General features: G+C 42.5%; 2 protein-coding genes across 2 annotated transcripts in view; one reads left to right on the top strand and one right to left on the bottom strand.

The window, feature by feature from the left end:
- Window positions 1–1,335, bottom strand: part of col4a5 (collagen, type IV, alpha 5 (Alport syndrome)) — a 36,431-nt gene extending 35,096 nt beyond the window's left edge. Inside the window, exon 1 of the mRNA XM_079371040.1 lies at window positions 964–1,335. Within this exon, the coding sequence (XP_079227166.1) occupies window positions 964–1,053 (90 nt within the window). The 5' untranslated portion in view covers window positions 1,054–1,335. The remainder of the gene's footprint in view (window positions 1–963) is intronic.
- Window positions 1,336–4,034: 2,699 nt separating this feature from the next.
- Window positions 4,035–12,851, top strand: part of col4a6 (collagen, type IV, alpha 6) — a 96,990-nt gene continuing 88,173 nt past the window's right edge. Inside the window, exons 1-3 of the mRNA XM_079371039.1 lie at window positions 4,035–4,285; window positions 4,377–4,493; window positions 4,666–4,711. Of these exons, the coding sequence (XP_079227165.1) occupies window positions 4,483–4,493; window positions 4,666–4,711 (57 nt within the window). The 5' untranslated portion in view covers window positions 4,035–4,285; window positions 4,377–4,482. The remainder of the gene's footprint in view (window positions 4,286–4,376; window positions 4,494–4,665; window positions 4,712–12,851) is intronic.

Here is a 12,851-nt window from a genome sequence, read left to right as displayed (position 1 = left end):
ACACACCCTGCTGGATCTTACACATCTCAAGTGCATGGAGTTAAAGTCTCCTGACTCGCTCCCTGGCTGCAGAAGGATCGTGTTCTGCATGATTAAAGGCGCAAACACAATCAAGATAAAAGTGCATTTTTAAAGAAACTGCACATCAGCATGCGTGAGAGAGAGAGAGAGAGAGAGAGAGAGAGAGAGAGAGAAAGAGAGAGAGAGAGAGAGGGGCTGTCAACACAAACCACCGGGTTTTTTGTACTCCATAAATTCTGACTCTTTCTGGTCATATTATCAAACAGTATAAACGCGCACTGGTGTTCTTGTATTAAACACACCTAAAGGCACGTTCATGGTCGTGAACAGTTAAGAGGAGTTGGAGTTGAAGCAGTTAATGTATTTATGAGCTCTCAGCACTGCGCGCTAAACACTCGCACCTCGCGTCAGTCATTGACATCCAGCACCCTGAGACTGCATGCAGAAAAAAAGAGCAACCTGCTCGGCTTGGCGTGCTGCTGCAGGTTGCACGGAACAGGGAAGAAGGAGAAGAAGAAGAAGGAGAAGAAGGAGAAACGTGATGCGCACCGTGCAGGACAGAAACTCCGTCCGGACTTCCATGAAAAACTACAAAAGCGAAGCTCGCGAGGGTTGGCCCCGTGGATTCAATAAAGTGTCCTAAAACCCCCCCCACATGAAGCTTTTTTTAGATGAGGATTTTCATTGCAACAAAGCAGGGAACAGAATCGGGGAATAAAGTTGTTACTAGAGCAGAAGCACTTGTTCCAAAGCAGCCTCTCTATTTATAAACCTTGTTGGGGAGAGCCGGTGGTGTCCCGGCGCCGGCTGACTCAGAGCAGCAGGTCTCTCGGGTTCCTCACGCGGGACTCTCGCCTCATATAAACCTGTAAATCTAAAAAGAAGCAACAAAAAAAAAAAAAAAAAAAAGAAAGAAAGAAAGGAAAGGAAAGTTGAACTTACCGCAGAGTCTGCCTGCTGCACCGCGACGCTCAGGACGAGGAGGAGCAGAGGCACGGCGAGCTGTCGCAGGCACTTCAAGTCTTTATTCATCTTGAGGGGAGAAGAGCTCAAGAATCCGCCTGCGTTAACACTCACAAACTGCACGGCGTTTTAATCTGTCATAGCCGTGCTTTTCCCCCCCAGCACGCGCGCCCTTAGTGGAATCAAATAACGAGAAAACACTTCTTCTTCTTCTTCTTCTTCTTCTTCTTCTTCTTCGGCTCGGCGTGTTGGCTGCTGCTTGCGCTTGCAGAGGCTCCCTAGTGGTCCTGGCTCTGGCACCGTGCGCCTCTGCAGTCCCCCTCACTAAACTTTTTCCTCTCCTCGACTTGCAAACCTGCCCCAGCCGGATCTACTTCCCAAAAAGTCATGGCGCAGTGATATGAGCAGCCTTGCACCTACAGCTCTGCTGAAAAAAAAATCCCCTTTCTTGGTGAAGCGTTACGCGCTAAAAACTCCTCCTAAAGAGAGCATCAGTGTGCAACACATCACTCCATAAAACACTGTCGATTCTGCTGTTGTTTTTTAATCCGCCTGCACTTGGATGTTAGACCTCGCGAGGGGCGGATGGATAACCTGATGGTGCCTTCTTCCTGCTGCTTGTGTATCCAATCCTACCCAACGCCTGAGGCTGCAGAAAAAGCTTTGACATTAAACCTTTATTTGACATTTTCTATACGCCCGGGCACGTTGCATTCCTGCCAGATTATTAAAGGTCAGACTCTCACTTTTTGACACATGACAGAAGGGGAGGCTGCTGCTGGCACAATGAGACAAAGTAGAAACTTTAAATCATAAAAGTAAAAAACAACACCACTTCATTCTTTCTCTGTTTGCAGTTGAATCCTCCAGAATGAAGCAAGAACACAGCTGAGCATTATTCATGGAGGCTGCTGTGATCTCAGGTGTTAATGCTAACTTGAATCATGCTGTATGGATGACATCATTAAATGTAATTTAGCAGGAGTACACAGATTTATTAGTAGCCTCTTGTTTCCTTACAATGATAGATAGATAGATAGATAGATAGATAGATAGATAGATAGATAGATAGATAGATAGATAGATATCTAGATATCTAGATATCTAGATAGATAGATATCTAGATAGATAGATAGATAGATAGATACTTTATTGATCCCGAGGGAAATTCAAGGCAAAATGTATTAAACACAAGAAGTCCTCAGATCTTCACACAAGCTGGAGTGAACTGTCACAGAGTTTCCTCGGCAGGTTGCGGTCTGTGATAAGACCCCCATATAACGTTCAACATGTTAGACTTCAGTTAAGAGTCCAGGTCCTAGAGGCCGAAACGAGATCGTCGAGCCGACCAAATTTCATAATCTCTAAAGTGTGTTAGATATACGGGAAGTACGTCCTAAAGGTGCTAACATCAAGATATCAGGTGTCTAAAAGGCTGCGTGGTGTGATCTTATGGTTTGATGTAGAGATCGCACCTCACTGTGTATTTATAGCTCTCACTGTGTCATTCAAACAAACACTTTGTCAGATTGCTTCTGTCTTTGTGGTACGGGTCATGAAGTCATGAGCAAGTGTGATAAAATCATCTGACATTTTATGTCTTTAATATGTCAAAAATGGGAAATCTTCACGCAAGATTAAAGGATAAAAACGATCGTATAAATCATGAGTAGTGCGCCGTGATGTCACACATAACGAACTGGAAACGTTGGTTTGAACATTTGATCTCTGACTGTTTGCATGTTGGCTCAAAAGTCCAAGACAAAAGTCTCACTTCCACTTTGGTTCTGTTGGGTTTGGTACATTAAACCCTGATCTTGTTTGCACTTCTACATCCAACAGACATGACGTTAGCATGACGTTAGCCACATAGCGATATAGCTTCGTTATAGAGTGACATCGTAGCTGCATACTGTGGCGTGTTGCCCGCTACACAAATTCAACGTAGAAGAAGAAGAAGAATGCCACACAGTGAAGACCAACAATGGATGATGGTCCAGCAGAGGTCCGGACCTCCAAGGTCGTCCATGGGGCGGAGCTACACGTCGACGTCAGTCACAGAAAATTAATCTAGAAAGCCACAGCATGATTTCAACATCACAAGAAGTGACTGAACCTTTAGCGTCAGTTCAGCCCGCTCGGTACACCAACAGAAGTGCAACAAAAAAGTACAACAGTACGGACCGCTCATTTTGGCGTTCCCAACTTTTGACAGTGGAAACCCAATAAATGTGTCCAATGTGGAACCGAACTAAAGCACGCTGCTTGGCCTGTTTGTGGTATCATAAAGTTATCTGGATCTGGGTGTTTTGTTTCTCTACACCAGGGTTAATAATGAGAGCGATGTTCAGAGTTCAGAAGTGTGAAGGACCCAGGAAGGATCCCTGTGGAACGCCACGATGTGATTTAAGATATTATATATATACTTCATCTATAACGTTAGCTCTCTGGCATCTCAGTCTGTTCTGAAAATAAACATTGAAATGGGTGTCATATTTATAGCAGAGACTAGAACAGAGATGTTCAAATTAAGTTCTTTTATTAGATCTTATAGAAGCCTTTACAACTCAGACATATGATTATGCTCTAATATTACATGTTTTTTTGGGGGGATTTTAGTGTAAAAACTAACTTTTAGTAAGTTGTCCTCAAAAGGACCATCACAGATATCATGTCATACTCCTTTGTGGAATATTTAATAGAGTATAATTGAACTTTTAAAGATATTAAACGTGATAATGCAGCATTACTTTTTTTTTTATAAAAGTGAAGTAAATGTTGAGAAACTAAGATGTGTAATTATTGTACTGCAGAGGAATAAAATGAAAACTTAAAAACAAGTTTTTTCTTTAGGTTGCATTGGGCTTTTTGTTTTTAATGCTGGGAATTAGGATAAAATAATCCTTTATTCATCTCACAGGATTGTCTCGGATTATTTACAAAACGTTTGAATTTTCAAAGGACGAGATCTAAAATGGATTCGTGCTTGGGACAGAAGGTTTCCCGTTTGCAGCAGCAGACAGTCTGAAGAGCTCGTGCTCCGTGTTCGAGGGTGAAATCAGTTGTAGCCAAAGGTAGAGAGAAGGCATGAATGACATGTGCTGTTGGCCCCTCCTCCCCTGCTCCTGTGGAGCGCTGCTGAGTTGAAGCGCAACAGCCCGGAGAGCGCAGCAGCGACTTCACCGCTGCAACTTTGGTGAGTTGGATAAGCTCTGATTTTATGACAGAAATCACGGACACAGAGGCTTTCTGTGCCGCTTGTGTTTTAGCGCGTGAAGCTGTGTGTGTGTGTGGGGGGTAAGTTCGTGTGATCAGAAGGGCTGCGTTTGTCGGTGCTGGGGGGGACTACTTTATCTCTCTCTCTTCTGTGTGTGTCTCCGGGTAGATGACAGGGGGTTTTTTGGAGCCGTGGATGAGCGCGTTTGAAGAGCCTTGCTGGTGAAGACAAGGGAGTCGAGTCTCGACCTGTGGTTCCCTCTTTGCCAGTCGGATCAAAAAATGAAATTCCTGTAAGATACTTCTCCTTAAAAAAAAAAAATCGCCTTTTAAATATTTCTACCTAAAGTGAAGTTGCAGGCAAGCAGCTTGTTCGGATCCAAAAGCCTCAGCTCCGGCGCAGGTTAACCTGCTTTATGATCTCTTGGAATAAACACACTAACAAAATGTTTATTTGTCCCGCAGGATTTGTGTGATAGCAGTCGCCGTGGCGGTGAGATCTGCGCACGGAGTAAGTCCCTGTTTGTTTACTATTCCTCTCCTCCAGGTGAAGTGGAAGCTCTCGGTTTATTTAGTCAGACTGAATGAATCTGTGGCTTCTTTATGCATCGCGACTGTGTAATTAATGGACACTTTTACGTCTTTCGGTTGCAGACAGCTGCACCAAAGTAACAGAATCTGCCTGATTACACTTTTTTTTTTAAACTACTCAACGGTGTCTTCCGCTGCTTTAGTTTACGTTCAAGAAACTTTTCATGCGCATGTAGGAGACCTGCACCCTGCACAGGTCTCCGACATGCAGTCAGTGCTCCACTGGGTGACTTTTTTTAAATCACAGTACAAAAGATTTAATCACACGCCTGTCATTGTTTTCTCGCACTTTTTCTTTCTTTCTTTGTCTTTTTTTTAAAAATTTATTTATTTTAATTTTGACACTCATTTGGTTTTAAGTGAAATATTCATTCTGGATTTAAAGGTGCACTATTCACGCTAAATCATCCAGATGACGTTCTGTTGTTTGACACTGAAGTTTGAGTTTATGTGTAGCCTGAGGGAGCTATTAAAAAAAAAAAAAAGCAGCTCATATTTGAGTGTACCGCTCACTTACATTTGCAAGTCAAGCCCCGCCCACTCATGAATATGTAGTTAAGGAGATGATTAGGGAAACATGCTTTCACCAGGCCACACCTTAAGCCCCTCAAAGAAAACCTGCTTACCTCTTTATATTTGACTCCATTCAAAACGATGTGAGAAAAGTTAAAAACAAGCTTTATTTGAAAGTGCTCTTAAACTGGTTTCCTCAGCTGCTTATCAAACACTATAAGTCAACTTTCTTCCCACTTTTAAAGGCCAAGATATCCACTTCTCTTTGTTTAATGTCATTTTTTTTTTTTTTTTTTTTAATTCAATATACTTTCTCCATTATCTATACAATAACCAGTCTTGGGTGGAGCATAAATCCTAACTTGTCTGTAAGTTCCAGTGATTTGCATAAATTGATGCTACACGGATCAATAAAGTGACAAAATGTAAAACCAAATAATAAACCGATAACGAATTTGAAAGGTTTTCAGTCAACATGTTGAGTTTCTAAAAAGGAAACTCATGAATGACTGTGGAAAAAACATGATTTACTGAGACACAGACGGGGCCATCTGTGATGACAAGGGTCAGGTTAAGTTGTGAGGGGAAGGGTCAGTGCAGCACTGCACCCATTACCTCCTGAATTAGAATAAGAAAGACCAGTTGCGCTGTTTGATGGTGTCGTTCAGACTGACAGCGGCCAACATGGCGTCTCTCTTGGGAATTTGGCAAATTATAGAGGATAGTAACTTCTGAATGTGTCTTTGACATCTGCTCAAGATTTTGTTGTCGCCCTCAAACTTCAGAAACTTCAGTTTAAGGATGTCAAAAAAAAGTGCAGCTTTTCAATTCGATGCTACCTGAAGCGTCGGCTGGAATCGAGATGCTGACTGAGACACATTCAGCAGCAGAAAGCTTCCTGCGGTCTCAATGGGACTCAGCTTATGGAGCTGCATTGACTTTGAATTGACTCCTCCACCCACTTCCCACCCCCCTGATGTTTTGTCTTGTATATGTGCGTGTGGGTGACTGGAAGGCTTGGTGGATTGATACGTGTGCATTTGTATTGGTTTGATTGACCGACAGATGTGGTAGGTGGTCTGAGCTGCTGAGACTTTGGGTGTTTAGTTGGTGCAGAATTAATCAGGTAGCACTTAGGTTATCACTGTCTTTAGATAAGACATAATATACTTTTTTTATTAAGCTACATTGTGGCAGTTTGCAGGACGAGAAAGCATTAGCACTCGGGCCAAAAGATTTTTGTAAACTTACAGACATTGTATGTATGTACTTTATGGGAATAGAAATCTGATATTCAGTAAAGAAGTGTTTTTGAATTTTAAAGTGCGATGGCAGTCGGCTCATATGCTTTGATCATGGTTAGCATGGTATTTGGTAAAAATCCAGTAAGTAACACTGCTGAAACAGAGATGGAAATCTGTGCTGTATTTGCTTGTAAATTTGGATAAATTGGCTGAATGTTGTTTCCTTGGTAGCCAGCTTAAAATGGAATCTGTTGGTTGTTGTTTAAGGGAAAGTTATGCTACTTAGCTAGCTTTGGAAGAGGCTATGATTATTGGCTTGCTAGCTCTCCAGGTTAACTAAAGTCTTGTATCAGGTAACATACAGGCAAAGAGGGGGAAACCTTCAGGATCTCCTCCAAAGTGTCTGTTGGGGCTGACACAGCTGTTGGCACAGGGAAAACATCACACACTGGTGAGGAGGAATGGTGAGGAGGAGAAGAGTTTGGGAATGACGGGAAGGAGAGGAGGGAGTGGACGTTTGTAGCTAGGGATTCTGTTCTACCTGGACAGAAATGAACTCTTTGTGTTTGTTCGGACCCAGCTGGAATGCAAGACGGATAGCTTGTACACATTTGTTCAAACTGTGTAATCTGTGCTGACTAATGGGTTTTAAAGAGCCAGTTTGGCACTCTTGGAAATGTAGTAGAGGTGGAGCTAATGGCAAACGTTGAAATGAGTGTAAATAAAGCCTGGACTGAGGCTTTTGAGATCTCTTGTTCTGCAGTTTCTACATTGAACCTTCCAGGCAACAAGTGTTTGGCAATTTTTATCTCCCATCTTTAATGCCATGCTCCAGTACAACTTGTGCATACAAAACCACAAACAGGAGGGTTAGCTTTTGTTTAGAATAGGGGCTGTACAACTTGAGTATCTTGGCTTTGAAGTTGGTTTATCAGATTGGGATTTTGGCCAAAGTGGACCAGGGAGTGAAACATTAGGAAGCTGTTTTGGGCAAGGACCCAAATCATCCTGAGTGGGTTTAAATGGATGGTGGTTTTGGGGGAAAATAAGACTATATGTATCTGTGGTACAACATCTACACGCTAAATATGCAATGTCATGTTGTGCCTTGTCTACTCATGAATTTCCTCTTCTTCCTGACATTCAAAGGAATCTGCTCCTCTGTGGTTTGGATAAGGGACCCAAAATACTTTCTTAGTTTTAAAACAGGTCACGGTTGGGTTAAGGTATGCAGGTTGATCACATGGGTGAAGTTATGTACACATTTCTCATTATGTTTTTAACCCTAATCCCAAGCCCAAAGTTGCGCTACATACATTTCACAAGGGACGCTAATCCTTAACCCCTGGGTACAAGGTCCTCATTGGACCACCTCGACTATTTCATCAAAACATGCACATTTTGTTGTCTGCTTCCATTAGCATCACCCCCTGCTAATACAGCACGTTTTTTTGGGAATATCCGTTTTGGAGCCCAATTTGGTTGGCAGTCTGTCACTCCTGTAGATACACTGATTTGATAGAACTGTTGAGAGGCAAATTGACAAATGATACAAGGGCAACCCTCAACAACCCCCCCCCCCCCCCCCCCCCCGCCTCCTACCCCTCTCTCCCCCCTTTCCTCCCCCTCCACTCTGTTGAATTCCTCCAGAGCTTGGCAGGACTTGTCGGGCTGTCTCCCGCTCCCTGCAGGTGCTATAGGCTGGAACATTCCAGAAACACTAAGTGAGGCGACTGATCACTGCTTGATTTGTGGTTACTAGACCCTCCCCAATTCAACCCCCCCACCCCACCCCCACCCCCACCCGCCCTCCTCCTCCCTCACCCAATCATTTCCACCCCCTCACACCCCTCTTTCCTATCACTTTTTGCCCTCATTGCTTCCACAAGTCAGAGACTCCTTTACTGGTTGATTTGTGGTTTGATTTGTGAGTGGTCGCCCCCCTACACTCTTCACCCCTCCTGTGGCGTCATCCCCTTTTTTCTGAGACCTCAAACAATCTGCACTGACGTTTGATAACTGATTCATCTTTGAAGCATTACTGCCAATGGCTTACGACGTCTTGTTTCTAAAACGTTAGAATCTGATGATCTTTGGGATATCTGAATGTCTTTTCAGCTTTTGATCAATAAGCCATTTGCAGAAACAATGGAGGTGTTACACCTTGGATCAATCGACAATTGGGAAATAAAACATGCATCACATACTATGCAATGTTGGCTAACTTGTAAAGGCTGAGTGATTCAAAACCATCCCATCTTTGTCTTAAAATATGTTGGATTTTTAATGTAATTATTCATAATACGATATAATAAGATCCCACTGGACACAGCGTGGTAAAATACTACCCAAAACAAAAGGCCCAATACGATCTGGTACAATATGGATGGGATATAATACAATGATGCAGCAGGCGTGATCCAGGATTTTCCTGTCTGTGTTACACATTGCATACATTCAGTATTTGTTGATAGATTTTCTATAGGCTCTGTCTGAAAACACGACTACACGCTCATGATTCGGGTCAGGATGGGATTAGTCAAGTTTATGACAAAGTTCTGAGGCTGTTTGGAAATGTGGGAGCCAAAAGGTGTTTGATGTGTCCGGGTCAGGCTGCTCGTGGTCCATGAGGTGGGTTTGAGGAGTGGGGATGCAGATTTTATTTTGCCCTCATTATTTCATTTCTCTCTTTTTGTCATGTATTTTTTCTCCCCCCCCCGGTTTGCTTTTTCATAGACCTTATTTTCTTTGCACGTTTCTTCAAAGTGAAATTATTTTTCCGCCCTCCACTTTCTTACTTGCTGCCTGCAGTTACCCCTGAGGAATGCTAAAATACCTTTCCGAGTAAGTGCATTAGGAAACCAATAAACCACATATAGCAGGTTTAACGCAGCGTTGAAAAGCCCCTGCTGTTACTCAACATACGCCCACAGTAAAGACTGCAACCTGTGTGGCTTACATGCATTCATGCATGTTTCCAACGCCCATAAAATTGTATCTCTGTCTTAGCTTGTGCAGGTGGGACAAAGGATTTTTTTTTTCCTCCTTTGGGAAATACCCCAACGAAAAAAGTCGAAGAAGATTGGCTTTTTGGATATTTAATGCCACTGCAGTGTAAATCTAGAAAAAAAATAAACAGGCATCAATGTTCTATATCAAATATCAAGGAGTATCAAAAATATGAATAATTTAGTACTAGCATAATTTGAAGGTGTCTTTGCATTCTTGGCTGAAACTTTAACAAACCAATAACCAGAAATATTCATCCCACAGTCCAAATCTATGAATAAGAAAAAAGATGCTAATAGTAATATTTCTGAAGATTGATCCAACGTTTGATGGATTCTTTTGTGTTGAGTGAACGAAATGGTAAATCAATAATTGGAACGGCTACATTTGAAGTTAAGTCACGATTTACAGATATTTATCCATTTACTACTTGATATTCGTCACGACTTGAGATTTATGAAAGTCTAATCAAAATGTATGTACAATGTTAGGAAGCATAAGTAAAAGTTTCCAATTGGTTCGGTCCAACCAACAACACAACCAATCCATATTAAAAAAGAAAATTTAACACATTTATATATTTTGTGATCTTAGACCAATGAATGTTGGATTTCTTTGCGTTAAATAACTAGAACAGTGAATCAACGACTGTTATGGCCACGTTTGTGTTTGTATGTAAATGTAAAGTTGATTGATGACTGCGTACGTGCAGCATTATAATGTATCGCTCCCTTGTTGTATTCCAACATGTCTGTTTGTGTACTTTCTTGGCAGGTGACGAATGTTTCCAACAAACAAAGAGCCACCCATCAATTTAAGTTGATTGACGATAACCTTTGTGTTATTTATTCGAGATGCACAGAACGTCGCTCGGGCCAAGTCTGTAACTGCAGGATATTTGGAATCTGTGCAAATTCCAAACAACAGGTTGTTAAAACACCCAAAGACAACAGTGAGGAATAGGTGTGTTGGCGTAACCGTTGACAGACGCTTCTTCATGCCCTCTGGTTACCTTTTTCTTCATGTGTGCTGTTGACTTGGTTACACTGTATGAATCTACCCCCCCAAAAATCCCCCCTGTCATTCCTCTGAATCCATCCATTTTCCAGTTCATGCCTCCCAACAAAGGTTGCGTTGGATGTCTCTCTAGTAATGTTTCCATGTATCGTTGAAAGGCATTGAATGTCTGTTATGCTTGATTGAAACGATTGATAAGGATGATTGATATTCTGTTTTGCTGTAATCAGTCTGACTCTTCTATAACTATGGATATGAGGGATTCGTCATGGGCTTTTCCTCTATTTGTGTTGCAATCAGACTTTATTTGTGTGTTTTATCCGTCTATGAGGCGTTTAAGGTCTTTATCAGGTCCCCAGTTGGAATTTTTGTGTGAGTTTTGGCTGCTGATACAGACCGACGTTTTTGCCAAACCAATCCAATTTGCTTTTTGTCTCGCGATGGAAGAGCCAGTTCGAAGGTTGTGGCAACAAATGGCAGGACGGGACAGGGCAACCAAAACATGTCACCACGTCAACCCCCCCCTCCGTCTGCCGAGACTTGGCACAGCCACTTTCACATCTCCCCCCCACCATCCATCCATCCATCCCTTTTTCCATGAAGCACACGCTGTCAGTTTGTCCCCCGATTGGTCGCGGTGAACTCCCGAGGTCAGAGGTCTCGCGAGCACAAAGGCAGCAGGGACTGGCAGCCGTGGTGATGGCTTAACATTCCTTCGCACGCTCTCCAGATTTGTTTATCGCACTTTGTCTTTTGGTTTTTCTGCCTCTCATGAAAGGAAGACGAGTAAAAACAGCACAGATAGAGAGTGGAGGGAAAAGGAAAGGAGGAGGGGGGGGGGGGGTCATTCTTTCTATCTTTCAGGCCCCCGGGGTAATGTTTGTGAAGGTCTTTAGGCTTGTCAGAGAGCAGCTCAGGTGGAGCAGTATTTGGCTGGCTTGATGTGTGGTGGGAGGGCTGTCTTAGCTTGTTCGGCGTGCCTGGTCCCTTCTCCTTAATGCCATTGCTCGCCTCAGGGCTGTTTGCACTTCAGACAGATTAGACCTCCAATCTACTTCTCCACATTTGTTGGGTTTTCTCCTCTCTCTATCTTTCACTCTTCCTTTTTTTTGTTTAACTTGTACCTTTAAACCCCCCAGTTCATTGTTTCATTCTTTGCTTTTCATGTAACACCAAAATGTTGATTCTTTTACACACAAAAGGCCCCTTATCGGTCAGTGAGATTGGAACATTTGGCAACCAGAAGCTGCAACAATGGATTCAATATCTGTGGAATATGTAGAGTTAGGTATTGGTCATACTTCTGCGACAGTACTTCTACCCAAAAATACATTTTTAATATACTTTAAAGACCAAATGTTTCATATATTCCAAGCTAATAGTAATAAAAACTAGGCTTTAAGTACCAAATTGCATCCACAGTGAGCAGTTAGCCAGTGAGTAAAGTGGAGCCTTTAGAAGCTCAAGGAGTTAGGGGCAAACAAAAACAGCCAAATGAGAGTTGACTTCAATTTATCAATCGTAAGGAGCCACCAGTGTTTGAAAAGTAAAGCAAATAGAAATTGAAAAAAGAAGAAAACTGCAGTTCCTCAAGTGTCCACTTGAGGCTGGCAGTGAAGCCCCAAAGTCACATTAACACCCATGTTTAAAAGCTGGAATAAACGTGGTTATGGCCTGGTTCAAAAACCTGGTTTGATCTGAATAGCTCATGTCTTTCCTCGACCTTGGAAACTGAACCTCTGTGGGGGACTCTTCGGTTTGTCTTGAAGTCAGTAAACATGACAGGTTCAATTCCTGCTTAGCTTTGATGTTTCGAATGTTTCCCCCTGCAACATCATTACTCCGGCATTAGACACCAACATCAACCCTTTAAGTCAAACACTTTTCCCCTTCACTGCAATTATCATATGCATGCCTGTGCAGAGGGAACACATCTTCTTTTGTTTGTCAGTTAACTTTGGTGGTGATCTGCGCTGACCCCCTGTAAGGACAAGGTGTGTGCACGTGACATAATTAGCATTAATGATCTTTAATCAAGGGTCCATGTGAATGTCGCTGTGGTTTGCAATAAAGGTGCAGGTGCAAATGTTTACTCCTTTTGTTGAAGTCTGACACATGTGGCCAGCAGCTAGTGCAAACCAAACCAAGACAAATGTGTATACTGTGCTAATATCCTGTTTAACTTTACCTTTAGCATGGAGGTGTTAGCTTCAACACGTAATGAAGGAGAAAGCTTGGCTTAAGCTCCCTTCCTTGTATACTGCTGAGACACTGAAA

Source organism: Symphodus melops (assembly GCF_947650265.1).
Source record: "Symphodus melops genome assembly, chromosome: 20".
In the NCBI taxonomy this organism is placed as follows: Eukaryota; Metazoa; Chordata; class Actinopteri; order Labriformes; family Labridae; genus Symphodus; species Symphodus melops.
Note: the sequence above shows the minus strand (reverse complement) of the source record. Positions and strands in the feature narration are given on the sequence as shown.